The 24816-nt window shown below is 35.5% G+C and overlaps 1 protein-coding gene across 3 annotated transcripts in view; it reads left to right on the top strand.

Moving 5' to 3' along the window:
• Positions 1-24816, top strand: part of EPS15 (epidermal growth factor receptor pathway substrate 15) — a 140727-nt gene that overhangs the window by 38681 nt on the left and 77230 nt on the right. For all 3 annotated transcript variants that reach the window (XM_032844155.1, XM_032844154.1, XM_032844156.1), the window contains exons 5-11: positions 1843-1938; positions 4689-4754; positions 6474-6599; positions 8619-8678; positions 17990-18079; positions 19063-19208; positions 20996-21152. In XM_032844155.1, coding sequence (XP_032700046.1) covers positions 1843-1938; positions 4689-4754; positions 6474-6599; positions 8619-8678; positions 17990-18079; positions 19063-19208; positions 20996-21152 — 741 coding nt within the window. The remainder of the gene's footprint in view (positions 1-1842; positions 1939-4688; positions 4755-6473; positions 6600-8618; positions 8679-17989; positions 18080-19062; positions 19209-20995; positions 21153-24816) is intronic.

Genomic DNA, 24816 nt, shown 5'->3' with positions numbered 1-24816 from the left:
TTTCACTGACATTCCTGGACTTTGGATGTTGAGTTTGAGTTGTCTTTGTTAAATCCAGGTGGCTGGATTTGTGGGTCTGCAGTTAAACTTTGATGTTTGCATTGGAGAAAAGATTTTTGAATTAACATGAAAAAAAGGAAAGAAACCAATATTTTTTGAGTTTCTGTGTGCCAAAAATGACAGTAGGTGTTTTCTTCCTATAGTATGGTTTTTATTTTGTTCCTCATAATACATGGCAAGGTAGGTATTAGAAAAATTTTGCAGGAAAATTTTATTTAACTTGCCCATGGCCTCACAACTTTATAAGTAGCAGAACTAGAATTTAATGCAGGAGGACTATTTCACTTCAGAACACATCCATACTAGGGGGTGGACCTGATTACTTAAGAGTAATTGAATCTCTCATAGAATGAGAAAGGAGAGAAGGTTGATGCTGGAGTACTTAGAATACCAGCATTTATTTGTTTATTTTTAAGATTTTAATTATTTGAGAGAGCAGCATGCGCGAGCAAGTGAGCATGCAAATGAAGGGGGAGGGGCAGAGGGAGAAGTGGATTCCCTGCTGAACAGGGAGCCTGAGGCAGGGCTCAATCCCAACCTGAGCTGAAGGCAATTGCTTAACCAACTGAGCCACCTACGCACCCTAGAATACCATCATTTAGAGGTTGGAGGAGGCATTGACTGCAAGAGAAGAGACTTGAAGGGTCAGAGGAAAAGTAGGAGAGTTTTACGAAGCTATGTTGATGGGGGAGAGTTTCTGGGAGTTATCATGTCCAGACTGCCAAAAGAATAAGCAGGATGAGGCAGGGGTTTTGTTTGTTTTGTTTTGTTTTTTTGAGGCTATTGTGTTTGGTAGCTGAGAGGTTATTTGTGACATAGACAGTGGTTTCTCTAGCTAATGGTGGGAGTTGAAGTCAGATTGTATAAAAGCTTTGTATAATAACTTTGTGTAATATAAGATTGTATAATAACTTTGGATATATGTGAATGAAAAGGGAAGGGGAGATCTTGAAATACATCTTTGCGAGATTTTGTGAATGAAGGCAAGGTATTGTAGAAAGCAGACAAACCTGCAAGGTTCTAAGAATAGGTTAGGAATTGGGTAAGAAGGGTATAGGTGGTTTGAGCAAAGTGGTGAAGGGTTGATTGCATCAACAACTATACTAAGTTGTAAGTGATTATAACTGGAGTAAAAGTATTTGTTATGTCTTTTCCCATACCTGACTTTAACTCAGCTGAAAACCAGTTGCTTCAGTATCTCTGCATTTATTTAGAGGCTTCAAATGCCAAAAATCCAAGGACCTTTGGGAGAGATTTACACGTATTTTGAAGTCAGGCAGTTGTGTAATTGTTTTAGACGCTGCACAGTAGCTCTGTATTCTCTGTAGCTTTCCTGGAATAGCAGTGGTTGAGTCACATCAGTGATTGGCCCAGTTTCAAAATTTATCATCTTAAATTCAGAGATGACTTTTGATAACATTCAGTTGTTATTTTCTTCTAGGCTTTTTTCCAGACTCTTTTTCCTCATTTAAATGATAATTAAATATTTTTGAAGCATGTTTTAATTCCGTATAATTTCTATGATCTGTATGTATCACAGTTCATTTAAGTATTTTCCCATTTATTAATACTTTTTGCTATTTATAATGTTAGGAACATCTTTGTACATAGATTTTTTCTTAATTTTAAAGCAAATGTTTTCAGGCAAATGTGCTGTTATATTTGTTGCTACATAAAGATCTTGGAGTAATTATGAATTGTTTTATATTTTCATATTGTAAGTGTGTGGATGGATGGATGGATAGGTAATGCACTTAATAACTTCGTGCTTCTCTTTCTCAGGAATTCTTTGTTGCTTTGCGTCTTGTGGCATGTGCCCAGAATGGATTGGAGGTTTCACTGAGTAGCTTGAACCTGGCCGTCCCTCCACCAAGATTTGTAAGAAATGATCTTAAATTTAAATTTTATTTAATTAAAAAAAATGATATTACATGATTTAAAATTTTAAAAAAATTAGAATTGCCATATTAAAAGAAATTCCCCTAACCCCATCACCCAGCTCCCTGATTTTCTTTCTTTCTTTCTTTCTTTCTTTTTTTTTTTAAGATTTTATTTATTTTGACACAGATCACAAGTAGGCAGAGGCAGGAAGAGAGAGAGGAAGGGAAACAGGCTCCCTGCTGAGCGGAGAGCCCAATGGGGGGCTTGATCCCAGGACCCTGGGATCGACCCTGGGATCATGACCTGAGCTGAAGGCAGAGGCTTTAACCCACTGAGCCACCCAGGTGCCCCCTTGATTTTCTTTCTTAATGGCTACTGCTGTTATTAGTTTCTTGTATATCCTTCCAGGCTTATTATATGTGTATATAAAGAAATATAAATACCCACTTCCTCATTTTAAATTGATAGTAATATATAATTAATAAATACAATTCTGTACCCTTTTAGTAATATGTTTTAGAGATCTTTACATAAAAGCATCTTTATTCTTTTTTATAGTTGCTTCTATTTATATAAAATTTTTAAAGTTTTAATTTAAATTTCAGTTAACATACAGTGTAATATTTCAGGTGTACAATACAGTGATTCTCACTTCCATACCATACTATACAGGTACTCATTACAGCAAGTGCCCTCCTTAATCCCCATCACCTGTTTAACCTATCACCCCACACTCCCCTCTACCATAATTTATTTAACCTCCTATTGATAGGTTTTTAGCTTATTCCTAATATTTTATTATTAAAATTTTTTTTAAATGCTGCAATTAATAATAACTTTGGATATGTGTCATTTTGCATGTACAGAAATATATGTGCATATTTTCAGAAGTAGAATTGCTGTTTCAGAAGTTTGTTCATTTGTGCAATTTTCGTATATAATATCAATTTGCCTTCCACAGTGGTTGTACTCATCCACAATCCTGCCATCAGTTGGTTGAGTGCACTTTTGCTAACATACTGTTAAACTTTTTGAACTTTGTCAATTTGAGAGGTGATAAATGGAACATTAAGTGTAGTTTTAATTTGCCCATTTTGTTTTATAGAGTGAATTTGAGTAGTTTTTCTCATGCTTATGAGCCATTTATATTACCTTTATGTGAAATGTCTGTTTAAAGCTTTTGTTATTTTTCTTAGGTTATTAGTCTTTTTTTAAAATTAAATTCTAGAGGCTACACTCTAAAACACACACACACACACACACACACACACACACACACATACACTTTTTTCCCCTCAGTTTGTCATTTGTCTTTTGACATTGTGGTGTTTTTTTTTTTTTTCCCCCCATAAGGAGGTCATTGTTCGTTATGTAAATGAGTTACTAGGATTTAATTTTTTTTATCATTTCTTTTTACACATTTATGTTAGTCTTTTTTTTTTTTTTTTTTAAGATTTTATTTATTTGTTTGTCAGAGAGAGCACAAGCAGAGGGAGCAACAGGCAGAGGGAGAAGTAGGCTCCCTGCTGAGCAAGGAGCTGGATCTGGGACTCCATCCCAGGACCCTGGGTTCATGACCTGAGCCAAAGGCAGATGCTTAACCGACTGAGCCACCCAGGTGTCCCACATTTATGTTAGTCTTGATATCAAGTATGAATATGGATTCAAATTTACGTTTTTTCAAGATGGCTACTTTATAGACCTAATACAGTTTATTGAATAACCAGTCTTTTCCTTACTGATTTGAAATGCCACTTCAGTCATGTATTTTGAATTCTTTTTGGATTTTTCTATTCTTTTTGATCTGTTTATCCATATGTTCATCTCATATTGTTTTAATTATCATATTTGGTAATTTGTTCTTACATCTGTTAGGGTTAGTCCTCCCTACCCTGACCCCTTTTCAGAAGTTTCACGGCTCTTACTTTTTTTGTTGTTTTAGATTTTATTTGTTTAGAGAGCGAGAGAGAGCACGATTTGGAGGGAGAGTTAGAGGGAGAGGGAGAGGGAGAAGCATATTCCCTGCTGAGTAGGGAGCCTGACACAGGGCTTGATCCCAGGACCCTGAGATCATGACTAAGCTGAAGGCAGACACTTAACAGACTGAGCCACCCAGGTGCTGTGGCTCTTACTTGTTTCTAAATTCAATATTTTTAAGAGTATTTGGTCTGAGTATTATGAATTTAACTTCAGTTTTTGAAAATTTCTGCATTTGTAAGTTTAAGGCATGGAATCAGAGGGTTGATTTAGGGATTTGTTGCCTAACTATGTTATTATAAAAATGTTTCAGATATATCCATCTGTCTCTACAAGCAGATAAATATAACAACTTGGGCATGCTGTTAATAGGTTCATGTACTTGTAACTTAAGAAATCTTAAGTTGGGTTCTTGTCCCAGTTTGCTTTCCTTAAATAGTGTTGGGAAAAAGTCATCAGTTAACAGGGTCACAAATACTTTTGTTACATTGAAGTATCTTTATCTTGGTATCAGTTGTAATAAGATTTCTTCTATAACACTTAAATGTTTCAGTTAGTGCTCTAATATCATTTATGCAGCTAACTGAGATAACTGTTTTTGTTTCATTTGTATTTAGATAAAAGTCTAATAAAGTCGATGTAGAATAGTGTCCTGTGTGGTTTGAGTTCCAAATTTTGTAGGAATGTATTTAAATCCAAAGACCACTTTTTCTTTGTTGTTTATTGATGTGAGGTTTTCAGCTCTTCATGTGCTCTATTTTCCTTTTTAGCATGATACCAGTAGTCCTTTGCTAATCAGTGGATCTTCTGTAGCTGAGCTCCCATGGGCTGTAAAAGTGAGTAAACTTTTTAACTACTTTTTCCTTATCACTGCTTTGCTTCCTACCCACATGATCCTTGTCCCCTATTTCCTAAATCTGTTGTAATCTGCATGAGGCTTTCATTTTTACTGTAGGGAAATACTGATATGAGAAATCTTTTGAGAGATCTTTGTCAATCATTTTGTGACAATTAGTATGGCTTAATCTCATTTCTGTTATAGTATAAACTAAAAATGGTTATGTCATAATCCTATTTCATGAATAGGTAGTTTACCTCACTGGTATTATTTCCTGTTCAAAAATTGTGGTTAACTGGATAATTTTCTTTATGGCTCTAAAACTAACAATTCTAAATGAAATCTTTTTCTGAAGTGGGTATTTTGCATTGTATCTATTTGGAGACATCACATTAGTTAAAACTATCTTATCAGATTTTTTAAATTGTAATTTTTAAATAATAGAATCAGATGATCTTTAATAAATATGTACAGTTTTGTCAGAAAGGCATTTGGTTTTTATGTTTATGTATGCTTGTGTGTTCTTAACTAATTCTAAAAAGTATAGGGATCTGGCTTTGGGCAAATCATAAACAATAGTTTGTTTTTTTTAAGATTTTATTTATTTTAGAGGGAGAGAGAAAGAGCGCACATACAAGCAGGGGGAGGGACAGAGGGAGAGAATCTCAAGCAGACCCTCCCTCCCCCCAGTTATGGAGCCCAACCTCAGGCTCAATATGGGGCTTAATCTCACAACCCTGAGATCATGACCTGAGCAGAAATCAAGAGTCGGACTCTCAACAGATGGAGCCACCCAGGTGCTCCATGAACAGTAGTTGTTTTTTGTTTTTGTTTTTTTAAAGATCTTATTCATTTATTTGACAGAGAGATCACAAGTAGGCAGAGAGGCAGGCAGAGAGAGGGGGAGAAGCAGGCTCCCTGTTGAGCAGAGAGACAGATGTGGGGCTCGATCCCAGGACCCTGAGATCATGTCCCGAGCCGAAGGCAGAGGCTTGACCCACTGAGCCACCCAGGCACCCCTGAACAGTAGTTTTTTATGTTATACATGTAACTTCCCCAATAAGAAAAGGAATTCTTGCTTTGGGAAAATGGGGGAAACTTGATGTTTAGTCCTGTGGTAGTTACTTTCTTTTTAAAATCTGAGTTTGAAATGTAACTAATACCATGTTGAGAAGGTCATAGAATGTCACTAACTAGCTTGTGTGTTCTCACAAAAGTTATTTCCTTGCTATGGATTTAAGTGAGAGGGTTGGACTAGATGCTCCTCTCAAAGCCCTTCCTATCACTGAAATCTTTCCATGAAGTTCACAGTAGAAAAGCAGACATAGTGTTCGAGCTGTGAAAGGAATGGAAGGGATACTGGACTCTTGTGTAACTTCTAAATTGTTATTTATAATAATATTTTTTGATGAAAGCAATTTTTTTAAAGATTTTATTTATTAGAGAGAGAGAGAAGGAACAGAAGCAGGGGGAATGGGAGAGGGAGAAGCGGGCCTCTTGCTGAGCAGGGAGCCCAATGTGGGGCTTAATCCCAGGACCCTGGGATCATGACCTGAGCTGAAGGCAGACCTAATGACTGAGCCACCCAGGCACCCGCAAAAATTATTTTTTAAATAATTTTAAGGATATGTTGCCTGTTCTTTGAGGATTTGATTTTTATAACTTCAGTTAAATGCATATCACCACTATTTAACATGTGATATTTTTTATATTATAGTCTGAAGATAAGGCCAAATATGACGCAATTTTTGATAGTTTAAGCCCAGTGAATGGATTTCTCTCTGGTGATAAAGTGAAACCAGTGTTGCTCAACTCTAAGTTACCTGTGGATATCCTTGGAAGAGTAAGATATTATTAAATTCTAAATGTAATCGTCATGTATCTTACTTTTGTATCTACCAGGAGCATTTATAGATCATTGTTAAAAAATACTTAGGCCTTATTTTGAAATTATATTATTACAGAGTTTTTTGTGTTCTGATTTAATACATAAACTTATTGCCAATTAATTTTATTTGACATTTCCTCTAAAGTGTAAGTGCTTGGAATTAGTTACATATATAAGCCCTTTGAGTAGGTCCTTTTTTCTTTGTACTGTATGCTCTGACTTCCCAATTCCTTGATTTAATTTCTAGGGACCACCAGTATTTTGTATCTGCTACCTACTTCATTGCTGTATCATGGGGCCTTGCCATAAGGAATAGTTTCATCTCTGAAATCATTTGTTCTAGTCTCTAAATAGAATTTCCCATTTTTCTAGATCTCTTTCATAAGTACTTGGAAGACTAATTCTTTGACTTCACTAGACCTTTAAGCCTCAGAGTCCTTTACTTTCTCTATTTTTCAAATTAATTTTTTTCCTCAACCAACTTAATCCACAGTTTGATGTTGATATCTTTGGCTCCCTTTGCCATGTGTTCTAACCTTTCTCCTGACCTGGTGAAAATCCAGCTTTGTGTTAAGCTAATTATGTGCCTTCTGTGTGGTTGCATATGGACTGCTGAGAGTCTAATAAAATTGGTATCATCATAATTTCATGATCACCAACTTCAGCTGGGCTTTCCCTACTCTTGGACTATTTCCATACTGATTTCTCTCTAGGTCTCTTTGTACTTCAAACCTCATCTGTTCTCATTAACCCTCCAGCCATTTCTTTAATCCCTTGCTTGGTCAGAATACATGGGGTCAAATCCTGTCTGCATCTTAGGTGTGTGACCTTGGGTGAATCATCAGAAAACCATGTATCAATTTTTTAATATTTCAAATGAGCACGATTGCCACTTTATAGGGTTGTAAGGTTAAATGTGATAATGTATATATTCAGCACAGTGCTTGGTGCATATTCTTTGATGCTAGCTGCTGTGATGCTGATGGTGGTAATGACTTTACCACCACATCGTCAGTAGTACTACTGGATCAGTGTTATAGGTTAGGTGCTCAATAAAAATTTAAAAGCCATTTTCCAGTATTGTTTCTCATTAATCATTTCTCTGCTGTGTGATCAGTATGAGATTTCTAAACTATAAATATAATCCTGTTATTTTTTTTTTACTTGAAACTAACCCTCTTAGTAGCTTCCTAATGCATTTAGGGTAAAGTCCATATTCCTTCAAGGCACTTAATGACCAGACATTGTTTTTCTCCGTTCCAGTCTCTTACTTTCTCTTCCTGTCCCAAGTAAAATTTTGTTGAATGACTTAAATTTCTTATTTTCAAGGATATAACATAGTTTTATAGCTGGTCTAAGGTATGGAATCTACTCTGTATTTAAACTAAATCTACTAAGTCCTTTTAGATTTATTTTTCCCTTGTAAGCCCTGGACATTAGCTGGTTCATAATTAATATTCACTGGATATATCTTTTGGTCGATTAGAGATTCTGTATGGAAAACAATAATGGACTTAGTTGGAAATCTTTATGTTGAATACTGATTCTGTAACCTAATAATGGTTGTGTGATCCTAACTAAATCATATTCCTCATGTCTAAAAGCTGGTTGATAGTATCACATGGAGTTGTTGCATGAATTAATTGAGATGATGTTTGTGAAAAAGCGTTGTAGCTGTTTAAAGTGCTATGTACATAATTGTTTTCTTATTTGAAAGAAACAAATATTTTCTTTAAATTTTTGTAAGGAGTTTTTATTTAAAAATACTTGTTTTAAGAATTATTACTTTTTTCCAGTAATGTTAATATAGAATGTAATAATTTAATAAAATGTTCAGCAAAAAGTGAGATTTCTCTGAGAAATAGATACTTTAATGTTTAGATGAAACTTTCCCCCTGATTTAAGTATTTGGTGTTTACAGGTACCACATGAAATGAAAGAGCATTAATCTTTGTCAATTCTTTTGTTTTTAAGGTTTGGGAGTTGAGTGATATTGATCATGATGGAATGCTTGACAGAGATGAGTTTGCAGTTGTAAGTAACTTAATGGTCTTAAAAATCTTAAACCTCTTAATGGTTTTCTCCAGTGAGAATTTCCTTGTTTAGTTTATCCCCAGAGGAAAACTGTTACTTCCTTAAGATTGTTGGTAGGAGTATTTTTATCAAAAGTGTACAGGTAGTCAATAAATATTTTTAAACAAATGAGTAATAGAAAATGTATGTTCTTACCATCTTTATTTTATTTGACTTTAAGGTACATAGGGTTTGCTGAGTGGTATTGATCCTTTGTGTCCCATCTTAACCAGGCATTGCATCTCAGTATCCTTCTGCTATAGAATAATTTTACTTCAAATATACCCCCAGATTTTCACATTTGTTTTATTAAAGGAAAATATGGATACCACTATAGTTCCACTTAATGTATAGAGTCAGAGGAAGTTTTGACATCTTATCTGAAGACGTGTCATCTTTGGAAATTGGGGTTAATTCCAAATAGAGTTGTATTCATCTCTTCCTTAAAGAGTAGATACAATTTTGTTGTGAGCTCATGAATAGTAAATCTGTAATCCCCCTTTTAATCTCTTACGTGGAAACTAGTCTGTTCAGATTTTCTGTATTTTGCTGAGAAATTATCTATTTCTTTGACTTTTTAAACTCATGATAGATTTGCATTATTCTTTTAAGATCCTCTGGGGTTGTAATTGTGTTACTTTCTCATTCCAAATCTTATGTATTTTTGCCCCCTCTCATCTTTTGTTTTATTGAATTTTATATAGTTTATAAATCTTTTAAAAGAGCCATCTTTTGGATGTAATTATCCTTTCTTTTATGTTTTGACTTTTTCATTCTTTTCAACTTTTATCTTAATTCTTTTTTCCTAGGTTCTTTTGGTTTGCCTTAAAAAAAAACTTTTGAAAATGAGTACTGAGTCCCTTTCTTATCATCTTTAATATTGAAAAAACTTAAAGCATGTATTTTCTCTTGAGTACAGGTTTAGCTGGACTCCATAGATATTGATATAAAGTATTCTCCTTTTTGTTACTTTTAATTTTCTTTTAAAGATTTTATTTATTTATTTGACAGAGAGAGACACAGCGAGAGAGAGAGAGAGAGAGAGAGAGAGAGAGAGGGAACACATGCGGGGGAAGCTAGAGAGGGAGAAGCAGGCTTCCTGCGAAGCAGGGGATTCCTCCTGGGACCCTGGAATCATGAGTTGAGCCAAAGGCAGTTGCTTAATGACTGAGCCACCCAGGTGCCCCTACTTTTTAGATAATTTCTAGGTTTTTTTTTTAATCATCTTTTTAGGAATATGTTTCCTAATTTCAAAGTAATTAAGTTTGGTTTTAATTACATTTGTATATACCTTTTTTTTTTTTAAGATTTTGTTTATTTGACAAGCAGAGATCATAAGCAGGCAGAGAGGCAGGCAGAGAGAGAGAGGGGGAAGCAGGCTCCCTGCCGAGTAGAGAGCCCGACTCGGGGCTTGATCCCAGGACCCCGGGACCAGTGACCAGTGAGCCGAAGGCAGAGGCCTCAACCCACTGAGCCACCCAGATGCCCCCCACCCTTTTTTTTTTTTTTTTTAAAGATTTTATTTATTTATTTGACAGAGGTCACAAGTAGGCAGAGAGGCAGGCAGAGAGAGAGGGGGAAGCAGGCTCCCTGCTGAGCAGAGCCTGATGCAGGGCTCGATCCCAGGACCCTGAGATCATGACCTGAGCCGAAGGCAGCGGCGTAACCCACTGAGCCACCCAGGTGCCCTATCTTTCCTTCTGTGACCAAGTTTTTTTTTTTTTTTTAAGATTTTATTTATTTATTTGACAGAGATCACAAGTAGGCAGAGGGGGGTGGGAAGCAGGCTCTTTGCTGAGCAGAGAGCCTGATGCGGGGCTTGATCTCAGGACCCTGGGACTGTGACCTGAGCCGAAGGCAGAGGCTTTAACCCACCGAGCCACCCAGGTGCTCCGTTACATTTGCATATACTTTTAGCTTGATTAGATTATGCCCAGAGAATATGGTCTTTAAAATCTCTGTTTAAAAATTTCTTGAGGTTTTTTTTGTTGCCCAGTTCGTGACCTGTTTTTACATATGTTCCCTGGATGTGTCAACATTTCTGTTTGGGAGATATTTAGACCTCTATAAACTCATCATATCAATTTTATTGAGTATGTTTCTGTTTTGCCTTATTTTTATTTTTTTGCTCTTTCATAAGTTTTATTCTATTTATAGCCTAAGAGCCAACTAAAATAGGAAGAATAAGTATTATTACATTTGGGGAAAAAAATACAGAAGTGGAAACTTAAAGTGACTTGAGTTGATGGTCCTAAGTCCCTAGTATTTTTATTTTAATTTGGGTGATAGTTGGGAAGTGGCAAGGGATATACCCCCTCACAGTGGCGACAAAATTTTTCCCAGCTACATGTTTGAAGTTGATTCAATGTTTGTGTGGTGTTTTGGGGAGAGAAAATGATACTTTGAGATTTGGCTGATGATGTACTTTGAACGACTGTCCAACTCTGTATGTTAACTTTTTATAAATAGCTTTTGTTTAAGAGTACTGGCATAAAATCTGGGGCTCCTTGGTGGCTCAGTGGGTTAAGCTTCTGCCTTCGGCTCAGGCATGATCTCAGGGTCCTGGGATTGAGCCCTGCATCAGGCTCTGCTTAGCAGAGAGCCTGCTTCCCCCTCTCTTTACCTGCCCCTATGCCTACTTGTGCTTTCTCTCTCTGTCAAATAAGTAAAAAAAAATCTTAAAAAAAAAAAATACAGGTGTAAAATCTTTGCATTGGTAAGATTTGTAGAGGTATTTCTTTTTTCTATAAAGACAACAATTAAAAATTTCAAAGAAGCATTTGTATAAGCACAGTTAAAAAAGATGGAGGATAGTATTACCCTCATTTGATTAACGGTAGTATGTGCTAAAGTAGGTGATTAAATATAGTTTATCTTATATGCCCTGAAGTCTTTTACTAGGTAACCTACTCTTTTTTAGAATAAAAGTAAACGTGTATTGAAAGAATAATTTAAAAATGAATGACACATTTATAAGAAGTTACTACTTAAAAAAAATAGTGAACATCCATATGCCTTCTCCTAGATTTACTAATTTTAACCATTTTGCACATTTGATTTCTTTCTGTGTGCATTCCTTAGAAATTCTTCCCAGCTTTATTATGCTTAGTGCCTTTAATTTTGGATTCCAGCTCATGTGATATATTTTTTTAAAGGTTTATTTATTTGAAAGAGAGAAAGTGTGTATGAGTTGGGGGCAGTGGCAGAGAGGGAGGGAAAGGAGAAAGAATCTCAAGCAAACTCCCTGCTAAGCCTGGAACCTGAGGTGGGGAGATGGCTCGATCCCATGACCAAGATACCATGACTTGATCCCAGGGTCCTAGGATTGAGCCCCGCATCAGGCTCTCTGCTCAGCAGGGAGCCTGCTTCCCTTCCTCTCTCTCTGCCTGCCTCTCTGCCTACTTGTGATCTCTGTCTGTCAAATAAATAAATAAAATCTTAAAAAAAAAAAAAAAAGATATCATGACTTAGGCCAAAATCAAGAGTTGGATGCTTAATCAACCGAGTCACTCAGGCACCCCTCCTGTGATATTTCTGCTGCCTCTGTTCTCTTTTTATCTGGATTACCTGATATTTCTTATATTTATAATGTATCTCTTGAAAACAGCATGTTGCTGTGCTTCAGTTTTTTACCTCATTTGACAATTTCTGTCTTTTAAGATAATGATACAGATAATGATTTTTATTCCCCCTACCTTGTTTAGTTAACATTATTGTTTTCTCTCTTTTTTTCCTGTTTCTGTTGTTGCTGGTTATCAAGTAGTGATTCACTGAATTTTCTGCTTTTATTAAAGTGGAAATTCTGTTATGTCTATTCCATTAATGGTTAATAACATCTATCTCTGTACTAAATCATACTTATTTCTCCAGTAGCTGAAAATAAGTTAACCTTCACTCCAGTAAAACAAGTCCTTTAGATTATTTTCACTTCTTTCTTCTTTACCTCCTAACCCCAGAAGATTTTAGAACATTTTTTTTAACTTAAATTCTAGATTTTACTCAGTTAATTTAGTTCTTTTGGTTCTAGGATTTTCCTTGTGGTTTTGTCAGTATCTGTAGTCTCACTAGCATTGTTTTGGTAGACTTTACCTGATAAATCTTTTCCATCTTTTTATTTGATGAACAACATAGTCCATACCATTTTTTTTTAACTTTTCAGAGTCTGTAACTTTTTTTTAAATTGAAATACTATGATTAACACACAGTGTTGTATTAGTTTCTGGTGTCCAGCATAATGATTCAACCATCCTATACATTGCTTCATAACCACAATAATCACAATAAGTACAGTTACTGTTGCCAGACAATGTTATTACACTCTTATTGATTATATTCCTTATGCTGTGATTTTCATCTCTGTGACTTATTTTACAACTGGAAGTATGTACTATTTAATCTCTCTTATCTATTTCACCCATCCCTCCCCCCACGTCCCTCTTGGTAACTGCCAGTTTGTTCTCTGTATTTAAGAGTCTGTTTTCTTGTTTGTCTCTTTGTTTCTTTGTTCTTTTATTTCTTAGATTCCCCTCGTGAGTGAAATCATGGTATTTGTCTTTATCTGACTTATTTCACTTAGCATCATATTCTCTGGGGCCATCCATATTGTTGCAAATGGGAAGATCTCATACTCTTTTTTATGGCTGAGTAATATTCCCATGTGTGTGTACGTGTGTGTGTGTACACCACATCTCTCTAACCATTCATCTGTTGGTGGGTACTTGGGATGCTTGCATCTCTTTGCTATTGCAAATAATGCTGCAATAACCATGGGGGTGCATACATCTTTTTGACTTAGAGTTTTGTTTTCTTTGGGTAAATAACAGTAGTGGAGTTACTGGATCATGGGGTATTTCTGGTTTTAATTTTTTGAGGAAACTCGATACTGTTTTCCACAGTGGCTGCTCCAATTTATATTCCCAACAATGCATAAGGATTCCTTTTTCTCCACATCCTTGCCAACACTTGTTATTTCTTGTCTTTCTGATTCTGGCTAGTCTGACACATGTAAGGCGATACCTTGTTGTGCTTTTGATTTGCATTTCCCTGGTGTCTCCTTTAGTATATGATATTTTTTATGTCTTGCTTCTATGACTTAGGCGCACTAGCTAGGTATCCTCTAGAATGTCTGCCAATCTAGGTTTGTCAGACGTTTTTCTCATGGATAAACTAGGGGTATCGGTTTTTGGAAAGAATACAAGTGTGATAAGACTTTTTCATCACATTTATCAGGTGATACGTAATGTCCACATGCCATTAATGGTGATGTTAATCTTTGTCACTTGGTAAAGATGCCGTTTGCCAGATTTCTTCACTATGAAGTTACTGTTTCCTCTTTTCCTATTCTGTTCTCCGGAGAGGCAGACTCATGCCTTTTTTACTTTGTATTCAGTCTTCATATCTTTGTACTGGGTTTTACATTCTTAATAGGCCTTAAATTTTTCTGTCAAGTAAGTGGTCTAAATTTTTGTCAGTAGCATTTGTTGGGTCCTCATGTGAAATGTTTTTGGCACTTTGAGACTTATTAACTGTATTTGTATTAACATGTTCCGATTGTACTGTAGTCAACTTGTTACATGATTGCTGATTCTACCAGGTGGTAAACATAAAAGGTCTTTGTAGTTTCCTTTTCTGGTGCCTAGCACACTGCCTGGTGGCTAGAGATTTCTCCGTAAATATTTTGTTGAATTAAATTGATGAAAAAAACTTGTATAACTTGGAATACATAAGAAATACCCATTATTTTCATCCCAGAATGCTATTTTGAGAAGTTAAAACTGGCAGTTCAAGTAGATGAAGGAACAAATAAAACTCTTAAGGAAACTCCTAAAATACTGGTTCTCAAAGTATGGTCTCCCATCAGCAACATCAGCATTACCAGAGAACTTGTTAGAAATGCAGATTCTCAGGCCTTAGCCTAGCCCAGCTAAATCAGAATTTCTGGGGTAGGGTCAAAGAAGCCCTCTTAGAGATTCTGATACCCACTAAAATTTGAGATATACTCACTAAAAGCACAGAGAATAAAAAGGAAATAAAGAAGCTACTGGTAATTGACTGCAGTAGTAAAACTAAATCCCCTCTTCCCTGCTATCACTGAGAAAGCTTAGGCTTGATTTTGCCAGATTTCGTTCCTTTCCTTTCCCTCTCTCTCTTTTTTTCTTTCTCTCTCTTTCTTTCTTTCTTTGAATATGGTGCATCATTTGATTTAGTTGCTATATTTGTTTCAACGGCAGGCTTTGATGAGGCTAAAGTACAATATAATAAAAAAAAAATCACCCAGCAGTATACTGTTCACTTTCTTCTCTTTTATTTGCTACAAAATTTTTTGGCTTCACTTTCGTCAGGGAAACTATTTTCAGTGCAACATGAAATTAATGATAATTTTTTTTTAAATTTCCAAAAAATGTGTTGCCTGTTGGCAGCAGATAGCTGACATGGACTTTTTGCTTCTAGTGTCTCCTTTTCCAGGAAATGACTCCCATCTGTAGCAAGAGGAATGCTGACCTTTAATGTGCATGTTAGTCACTTCTTTTTGCTCGGTGCCAATTTAGTAATATTGCCTATATCATGAATTTGGTTGAAAGTATGTGCTAGCCAGATGGTTTTCACTCTGGAGTTTCAAGCTTTTGAAGATAATAAAGTTTGTGTGTTTCTAAAACTAAATTGAATTCTTCAAGTTGAATAGCGAGTGGAAAGAGGAGAATTCTTGGTTTGGGCCAAACGGTTAAATATGGTCCCAGGACAAAGAGCATCAGCATCCCTGGAGACTTCTTAGAAATTTAAAATATCAGGCCCAACCCAGACTTAGTGATTCTAGAATTCTGGGAGTGGAGCCTAGAAATCTGTGCTTTATAAAGTTGTTCAGGTAATTCTGATACCTGCTACAATTTGGGACCCACTGGGTGAAAGGTTAGTTTTATCCCTTGTAGAGAACATGGTATTATAAAATTACATGTGTACTCCTAATGAAGCTGATAAATTTGAGAAAAACCAGAGCTTTGTAGCCAGATCTTTGTTTGAATCCTATACTATCAGTTCTTTAAAGGATATTAGGCAAGTTACTTGGTGTTTCTGAGCTTCAGTTTCTTCATTCATAAAATGATATTTCTTTTTTTTTTTTAATATATATTTTTTTTAAGATTTTATTTATTTGTCAGAGAGAGAGGGAGAGAGAGCGAGCACAGGCAGACAGAATGGCAGGCAGAGGCAGAGGGAGAAACAGGCTCCCTGCCGAGCAAGGAGCCCGATGTGGGACTTGATCCCAGGACGATGGGATCATGACCTGAGCCGAAGGCAGCTGCTTAACCAACTGAGCCACCCAGGCATCCCATAAAATGATATTTCTGAGGGCTATTTACAGACCTGTACCCCTGGGGCTAATGATACATTATATGTTTATTAAAAAATAAAAAAAAATTTAAAAAATGTTATTTCTAATCACAGAAATCAGGGATCAGTGTTGTTGTATTAGGTGCTCAGTAAACACTGATTTGAAAGTCCCATAAAACTTAACTTAGAATTGTAAGCAAACTTTTTTGGGGAAAAATGTTATTTTCAGTGGAAGAAGAATAATTAAGAAGTACTTAAGCTTCTTCCCAGTTGCTTTTGGAATCTTTTTGTAGGTTCCAGGTTGTTTTGAGCAATTTCATATGCTTGAAGATTGTCGTGGAAACTATCTTTTAAAGGTCTTGAAGGTGCCTTGACATTCTGTATGTAGGTTGTTCCACTTTGTGCCTGTGCTTTATGTATTTAATAATTAGAAATAATTTTTAATAGGTAATACATTCTCATGGGTGGGAAATCAGTACAATATAAGAAGATATTCAGTGGAAAAAACTCAGTTCCATCCTTGCCCTCAGGGTTCCATTTATATGCACTCTATAACCAACCACTTTTCTTAGTTTCTTGTTCATTCTTCTAGACTTCTAAAATGCAAATATAAGCACATATGAATAATCATTATTCCCTTACTGCAAGAGATAACACACTATACACACTGTTAGACACACTAACACTGTACTTGGATAGCTTCACATAGAGAGCTCTGTTTCTTTTTTTTTTCCCTTCCCAGGTTAGCTTTATTGAAGAACTACTTTACATACAGTGAATTGCATTCAATTTAAGTATATAATTTGATGAGTTTTTTTATTTTTTTATTTTTAATTTTTTTTTAAAGATTTTATTTATTTATTCGACAGAGACCAAAAGTAGTCAGAGAGGCAGGCAGAGAGAGAGAAGGGGAAGCAGGCTCCCTGCTGAGCAGAGAGCCTGATGCGGGGCTTCATCCCAGGATTCTGAGATCATGACCTGAGCCGAAGGCAGAGGCTTAACCCACTGAGGCACCCAGGTGCCCTAATTTGATGAGTTTTGATAATTGTATATTATTTGTGAAGGTACCACAGTTAAGATAATGTTTTTAATGTTTTTTTGTGTGTTGGTTTTCTTTTTGTTTCATAGTATTTTATTGTATAGCTGTATCATAATGTTTTTAAACCAGTCTTTTGTTGTTGAGCACTTGGGTGCTGCTACAAAGAATTCTGTGATTAACAATCTTTTTCACACAGTGTTTTTTATGTAGGCAGGTAAGTCTGAGGATAGATCCCAGATGGGGGATTGCTAAGCCAAATGAGAAGTAAATAAGTTTGGTAGTTGTTGCCAATTTGTCCTTCATAGGTTTGGTATCAGTTTGAGCTCCCACTAGCAATGTCTGAAGGTACCTGTTTGCCTAGTCTAGTTAACAGTGTACATTATGAAACTTTAGATATTTGCCAGTAAGTGGAAAATGTATTTTAGTATAGTTTTAATTTGAAGTTTTATGAAAGTGAGCATATTTTTGTATCTTAAAGAGTAGACAGTCTGTAATTTTTACTTTCCTGTAGAATATCTGTGTTTACTCTTTACCCATTTTCCTATTGGATTTTACCTTTTTCTTCTGTTAATTTCTAGGGACCCTTTTTAGGAAGTTAACTCTTTCTTTGCAGATACCTTTTCTCCAGGTTGTTTGCTTTTGACATTGCAGGACTTTTAGTTGAAGGTCATGTGTCAGACTTTTTGCTACTTTGGATATCTTCCTAAAAGTTGCTTGGCTTTGATTTATTTCCTTTTCTCCTTTCTTGTTTTCCTCCTTTTCTTCTTTCCCAGCCTAATTTCTTTAAAAAAAAATTTTTTTTTTGAGACAGTTTGTAGCTGCTTTGTTGTTGAACAATGATCAACTCAGTGGGTGGATGTCGTTAAATGAATCTAATATATATGACCCTGGTTCATTTCTCTTGAAGGCCATGTTTTTGGTATATTGCGCATTGGAGAAAGAACCTGTGCCAATGTCCTTGCCTCCCGCCTTGGTGCCACCTTCTAAGAGAAAAACGGTCAGTATATCAGGCTCTGTGCGGTTGGTCCCCTCGTCAACATCAGCCGAGAAACCTTACCAGTCTTTACCACCTGTAGGCATTTTACCTACCAAAGCACCGTTAAGACAGGTATAGATCTATCAGTGTTAAAGGACTTTTTTTTTTTTAAGTGCATGGCATCTAACAGTTGATTGCTTGATGAAGACAGAAGTAGCAATCAAAGGGATCAAAAATTTAGAGCACCCTCTGGTTGAATCTGCATAATATGATGTCCTGGCGAAGACATAATCCTCCTGCATTTGGCCTTACTTAGGTCATATGGATGTTTTATTGGCTTTGCTTTGATCTACTTGGACTTAGAGTTGGAGACAGAAGATATTCCGTGCTAATCTGGCATGCTTGCCCAGGCATAGTTAATAGATGTTTTTGTTTTCTTAATCCCTGGTTAACTCTTGATTCTTTGGGATCAAGTCATCCAATTTTGGATTGTCCCGAGCCTTTTTTCCCCTCCAGCCTGATGCTTGTCAGGCTGCGTAAAGGAAAATATTGACAGGATTTGCAAATCAGCTAATTCAGCTACAGCTATGAATGCTGAATGAAACTCTAAAAAATAAGGATTGAGAATTATCTGAATATTTTGTTTCAACAGACTCTCCCAGTTACTCATCTTAATGTGGTCATTCATTCATAAGTCAAGAGTTAACTGTGCTTGAATTTATTCATTACTTGAAAGGAAAAAAGTGAAATGGCCATCTATAAGTATATCCCAACTGACCTGTATTTTTCTTCCACAATTTTCTCTTCACTACAGCATTTTGATCAGGGTTGATGGAATGGTACACTATTGCTATAGATAGTGGGATGGAATTGCTCAAAATTTTGAGAGATACTATCATGGGTTGCAAGAATGACATTTCAAAGTCTGTTTCATTCTGACAGAAACACCTTATATAGCTATATATTTACACGTTCTTATTACTCTTTTTATTTCTTTCCTGTAGTGGGTTGTATCCCCTGCAGAAAAGGCTAAATACGATGAGATCTTCTTGAAAACTGATAAAGATATGGATGGCTTTGTATCTGGATTGGAAGTCCGTGAAATCTTCCTAAAGACAGGTTTACCTTCTACCTTACTGGCCCATATTTGGTAAGATTTTATTTAAATTAATTTAGAAAACAAATATGGTTTTGTAAAACTCTAGTTTTGTGCATTCTTATTTTTAGGCATTTGTAAATTGGATAGTTATCTTTCAAAATTCTTTGTAGATAAAATTTAAATATGAGAATTTCTTCTGGATAATGGATAAAAGCTTGAGAATGAATTACCTGTTTTATAAGTTGACAGTGTCAGTTAATGATTATTAAAATGTTAAAATGCTGCATTTGTTTATATCAGTTAATTAAACTTAAAATTTTAAGGGAGAATCCAAAAATCTGAAATTTAGACAATGTACAGAAGAGTATCTTCAAGGCGTGCTCTTATAATTCTGTATGGCATATGTATACTTTTATACCTTAACATAGGGAGTACACACTTGGTCGTTAAAAAAGATGAACTTGAGTGTCTAGTGCATGTCATGTTAAATAAGACCATACATATGAAAATTTTAGTGTGCCTGTTGTCAGTCCACCTGACTATACTGGAGATTATGTTGAGGTTTTCAAGAGGCAGCAAACATCAGATGTGGAACCACATAGCTGCAAAGAGAAACTTAGAAAAGAACAAAGGAGGACAGTAGGTCTGCCTTAAGAGGAACAAGAACTCAAGACTGGGAAAGAGGAAATATCTGTAACTAATAATAACTGCCACTTTCAAATGCCTAGGCCAGACAGTGTGCTCAATAAATGGCAGTTGTCATGGAATTGGCATTATGCCCAGACTTTATGTGCTTTACCATTTTTTTTTTTCGAAGATTTTATTTGTTTGACAGAGAGAGACACAGCAAGAGAGGGAACACAAGCACGGGGAGTGGGAGAGGAGCCCAATGTGGGGCTTGATCCCAGGAAACTGGGATCATGACCCGAGCCAAAGGCAGATGCTTAACAACTGAGCCACCCAGTGCCCCTGTACTTTACCTTTAATTCTCACTGTAACCTTGCAGAATGTATGTTATCTCTACTTTATAGATAAAGAAACTAAGGCTTGAAGAGGTTAAAAAAATTTGTTCAAGGTCACAAGAAGAAACAAGTAGAGAAGCTGGAATTCAGGATTTCTTTGACACCTTACCCATAATCTGTTCATCAGGCCACATTGAGTTTCAGTGAATGAAACAGATCAGGACTTCAGAAAGCTGAGCTTTAAAAAGAAAGAGAGAGAGAGGGAGGGAGGAAGGAAGGTCAGAGAAGAAAACAGGATAAAACATTTGCTGTTTCTCTTCAAGTGATTTTGTAAAGCTTTCCACATTGCTGCCTTCTCTTCACATGTGATCTCCCTTTGCAGCTGTTGTTTCTGCTTTGACTTGGTGATCCTTATATCCGCCTACTCCCAAGAGTTGCAGGAAGCAAGCCAACGTGGAAATTTTTGCTTGTTTTAGACTCATTCTAACGCCACTAATGACTCAAATTTGTTGAAACTTAGGTTTCATTTTTAACATCTTTTCATGTCGAGAATGTTGGGATTCTTTGGCCCACCACAACTCTTACTCTGTAATAGTTCTGGAAATTGGTAAGAAAGTACAAAGCAAACCCAGATAAGAGGCCTCTGCTCAGCACCAAGGTGAACATTCTCTTTCTCTTTTTTAAAAACCATTTTAGCTAATCTCTCTTTTCTAACATTTGAGTTTAAGTTTCGGGTAGGTCACACACAGAAGTATGAGTTTCTTTTTTAACTCAACTGATCATTTTTAAAAAGGTACCTAGTCCTGTTACCTTTTCCCTGGATTTTTATAATAGCAGTTGTAGCATTTATATTGTTTGTTTTGTTTATTTGTACAGGACATTGTGTGACACAAAGGACTGTGGGAAGCTTTCAAAAGATCAGTTTGCCTTGGCTTTTCACTTGATCAATCAAAAGTTAATAAAAGGCATTGATCCTCCTCACATTCTTTCTCCTGAGATGGTTCCGCCATCAGACAGGACCAATTTACAAAAGGTAAGACAACAGAAACTGGAATGTATTAACAAAAGGAAATAAGTGCTGTGTTAGATGACAGACTTGATTTGAATGAAACAGTGGAGAAAATGTATCTGGCTATCAGTAGAGCAGTATATTGTTTGTGGTTTAGTTTGTGTCTATAAATATGTTCAGACGCCTTGTATGACATTGTTGGGCTGCAGCTCATTTACCCCAGCATTCATTACACATATGGCAAACATATTTTCCAATCTAAAAATTGGAAAAATGTGTCCCCTCCCCCCTTCCCCTGTCTTGGATTTGTGAATTTTTATGAATAAGTATAAAATTTAAATGAAATCTCTAAGCATTAAATTATTGTGTTTCATTTGATGATTCACCCAAAATAATACAAAATTGAAAACAAAATCTAGGAGATTATGATTGGTGTCAATTTTATATGTAAACAAGAAAAACATAATGTTGAGAAGTCTGTGTGGTTTTAGCTATGTAGATGACCTTATACTGAGCATGAGGCCAAATTTCATATCTGAACAGCTAGAAGCAGGTTTTAGCAAATTTTGGTTTCTGGCCAGCAGTGGGAGTTTTCAAAACTACATTGTTTTAGCCATGCTGTGCCTTGATTTTTTTCTCTCCTCCTCTAGACATCTGTCCTAGCTTAGTGTATTTACAATATCTTGGCCTTCATAGAGCTTCAAAAGGACTTAACGTTTTCTAGAGGCTATTATTGCCTCTAAAAATATATACTTTGTATTTTTAAATATTTTATGACCTATAAAGTAATTACCGCTGTGGTGATTTTTCAGAGTTAGATATAATAAAAGTTGTTAGATGTGTGGTATAAGGAGAGCTGTCTTTAAAATGTCAGTAGAATAGTTTGGTTTTGCAGTAATTTTGTCACATAGGTTAAAAAAAAATCCCATTTTAACCTAATAAAATTCAAAATTGATTTTTTTAATAAGTCAACTAAATGGAAATTTATAGCCACCAGGTATAGAAATTACTTATAGGAGTTTTTAATCCTTAGTTTTAAATAAAATAAGTATTTGATTATCTCTTTTGTGAGTTTTAGGGACAGGGAGAGCATTTTCTGAAATTTTTGAGATTTCTGGTGACATAGGATATAGGTTCCGTAAGTTGTGGAAAAGGCTAAAAGTGATGCCACCCAGAAAGATAAAAGTTACAGATTTGTATGTGTGCTCTCTGCTATAACTATATCTGAGTTGTTTCATTCCTGTTTTTTCACCTATGCAGACTGTTTTTTCACCTTGTCACCTTCATTTTATACCCACTAAATCTCCCACCAGTGAAAAACTACAGATGTGACAGAGCTTTCTGAAGCAGATGACATTAGTAGACACCCCAGGTTGCATCTGCTCTACAGAGTTTTTAATAGATTTGTCTGAAGTCCATTCACTAGAGCATGGACACTTTTGGCTAATTATGTCAGATATCAATATTATACATAAAAATGGGATTTTATCATTATTGTCTTATCTATTAACCCAACTTTTTAACCTTAAGTATTTAAAGTTTGCATTTGTTTTGTCTTTCGAATAATCTCTCTTCTCTTTATAATCTGATTTTTTAGAACTGCATTTTTTTGCAGCTTTGACTAATCTTTTTTTGAATATTGCTTTCCTTTCTGTGTTTTTTCTAGTTTGGACTATTTTTTCCATTCTGCAGCACTCTGCTTTTCGCCTTTCTTGTACTGTCAGTTTCTTAACTCTACTCTCTCAAGGTTAGAGCTTTACTTTATGCCTTTTTTAGCATTATGGTTTTTGGTTTATAATTTTACAATTAGAGGCTTTTTAAGTGGCAAAGTGGAATTTTTGTGTAATGCACAAAACAGGGTGAGACAAAATCTTTTAGAAAAAGGGGACATGCTACATTTTTCTCCATATGCCCTTCTTATACTTTATATACTGTTAGCTGAACTTTTTCCATATTTCTTGATTGCATGCCATTTTTAGAATGGGAGTTTAATTTCTGTGTTAGCAATTGAGGAGTGATACAAGCTATACCAAATACAGTACACTAATCTGCCTTCTGGAGTCATCTGTGGTATCACCTAACTTGTTTGAGGTTAAACTTACTTGTCTCACTCTTCTTATCTGATGATATTTTTAATAGTGAAAGACTGTCAGCTGTGAGTCACTTTTTTGAGCTGGAGTAGCAGAAGAGGTGTGGAAGTCATCAGTTTCTTGGTATACTTGGACCTTTCATAGCGAATTTCTCAGCAGTTACTCTTGGTGATAAAAGTGAGACGAAGTCCTGATTTTTCATTTTGTTCAACTGTCAAACTGTCCGACCAGGGTTAGCTCATATATCAAGTTTAGACAGACTTAAAATCCTAGTGAATACCTGTCACATTCAGAAATCCACTTTAAAGTTTCTAATTTAATTCAAAATGATAATGGTCTGGGTATTAGTGAAACACAGTAAAACAGTAAGAGGTACATTTGATAAAAATTTGTAGTTAATAATAAAATTGAGACTAGCATTAATTGAATCCTAACAGATGAATTTTGGTATTGGTAGACAAAACATCTGAGGACTAATAATGCAGTGTGCCTAAAGAAATATGGAGGGAGTTATTTGCCAGATTTTATCGACATACTTGTTTATCAAGTTGGCTTTTAGGGTGATGGTTTCATTTGCCCCAAATGATCTTGATATCCAAGTGCCAAGGTGCATACTGTGAAATAGATTTTAATTTAATCAGAGGTCTCCTAATCAATGTCTCCTATTAGCTGGGTTCATCTTTAGGCAGGTGCTTTAAATCTAGTTACTTAGTTCTAAAATGGGGTTACTAATAATATCGGCCATACTTAACCCAGTTTTCAGATTAGTTTGAGAATTGATTAATGGATTTGAAAGTGCTTAGTAAATTGTAAATCATCATATACATGTGAAGAGATGGGATATTGTGAACTTTTATGTTTCTTCTTCTGTTGTCCAAGTTGATGACATACATTAAGTCCATGATAAAATATGTATTAATTCTAAGTTTTATGTTCTGCTAATAAAGTCCTCAACGTATTTTAGTTCTACATGTTTAGGCCTCAATTTAAAAATTTCCTAATGGTGGTTATTCTGTTTTTTGTCAGTCTGGTTATAGCACTGGAGGTTGGTTAGGTGTTTGAAGGAGCAGTTATCTTCTTGTCCTGACTTCAGCCACATATATAATGAATCAAAAATGGTTCACAATCTTTGTGAGCCAGGGTGGAAGCAAATTATTGGGAGGTCATCCATCTTAAGGGCATATTCTGTTGAGTAGGTTAATTATAGTAATACCTTACGTTTGTAAAATGTTACTAAGTTTTAGAGTGACATATACATTATTTAATTTAATTTTTAAAGTGGGCAGGGCAGAGATTATTTCCCTATTTTATAGTGAAGATCATGCAGTTAGTAAAATGGCAGAGACCAGAATAAACCCAGGTACCATTCAGAGACCAATTTTGATACTTTCATTATTGAAAGAAAACCATATGTAAAGGATGTCATATATGAAGACAGCTTCATATATGCTGATGTTAAAATTTACTATGGAACATGCTGAGCAGCTGCTTCTACTTTAAATAGAGTAGGCACCAAAATTGTTTAACAAAAGTAAATTTTTTTTTTTTTTTAAAGATTTTATTTATTTATTTGACAGAGAGAGATCACAAGTAGACAG

Source organism: Lontra canadensis, unplaced genomic scaffold, assembly GCF_010015895.1.
Source record: "Lontra canadensis isolate GAN:19392208 unplaced genomic scaffold, GSC_riverotter_1.0 scaffold148, whole genome shotgun sequence".
NCBI classification, from domain to species: domain Eukaryota; kingdom Metazoa; phylum Chordata; class Mammalia; order Carnivora; family Mustelidae; genus Lontra; species Lontra canadensis.
The sequence above is the reverse complement of the archived record's forward strand: the minus strand, read 5'-3'. Positions and strand labels throughout refer to the sequence as shown.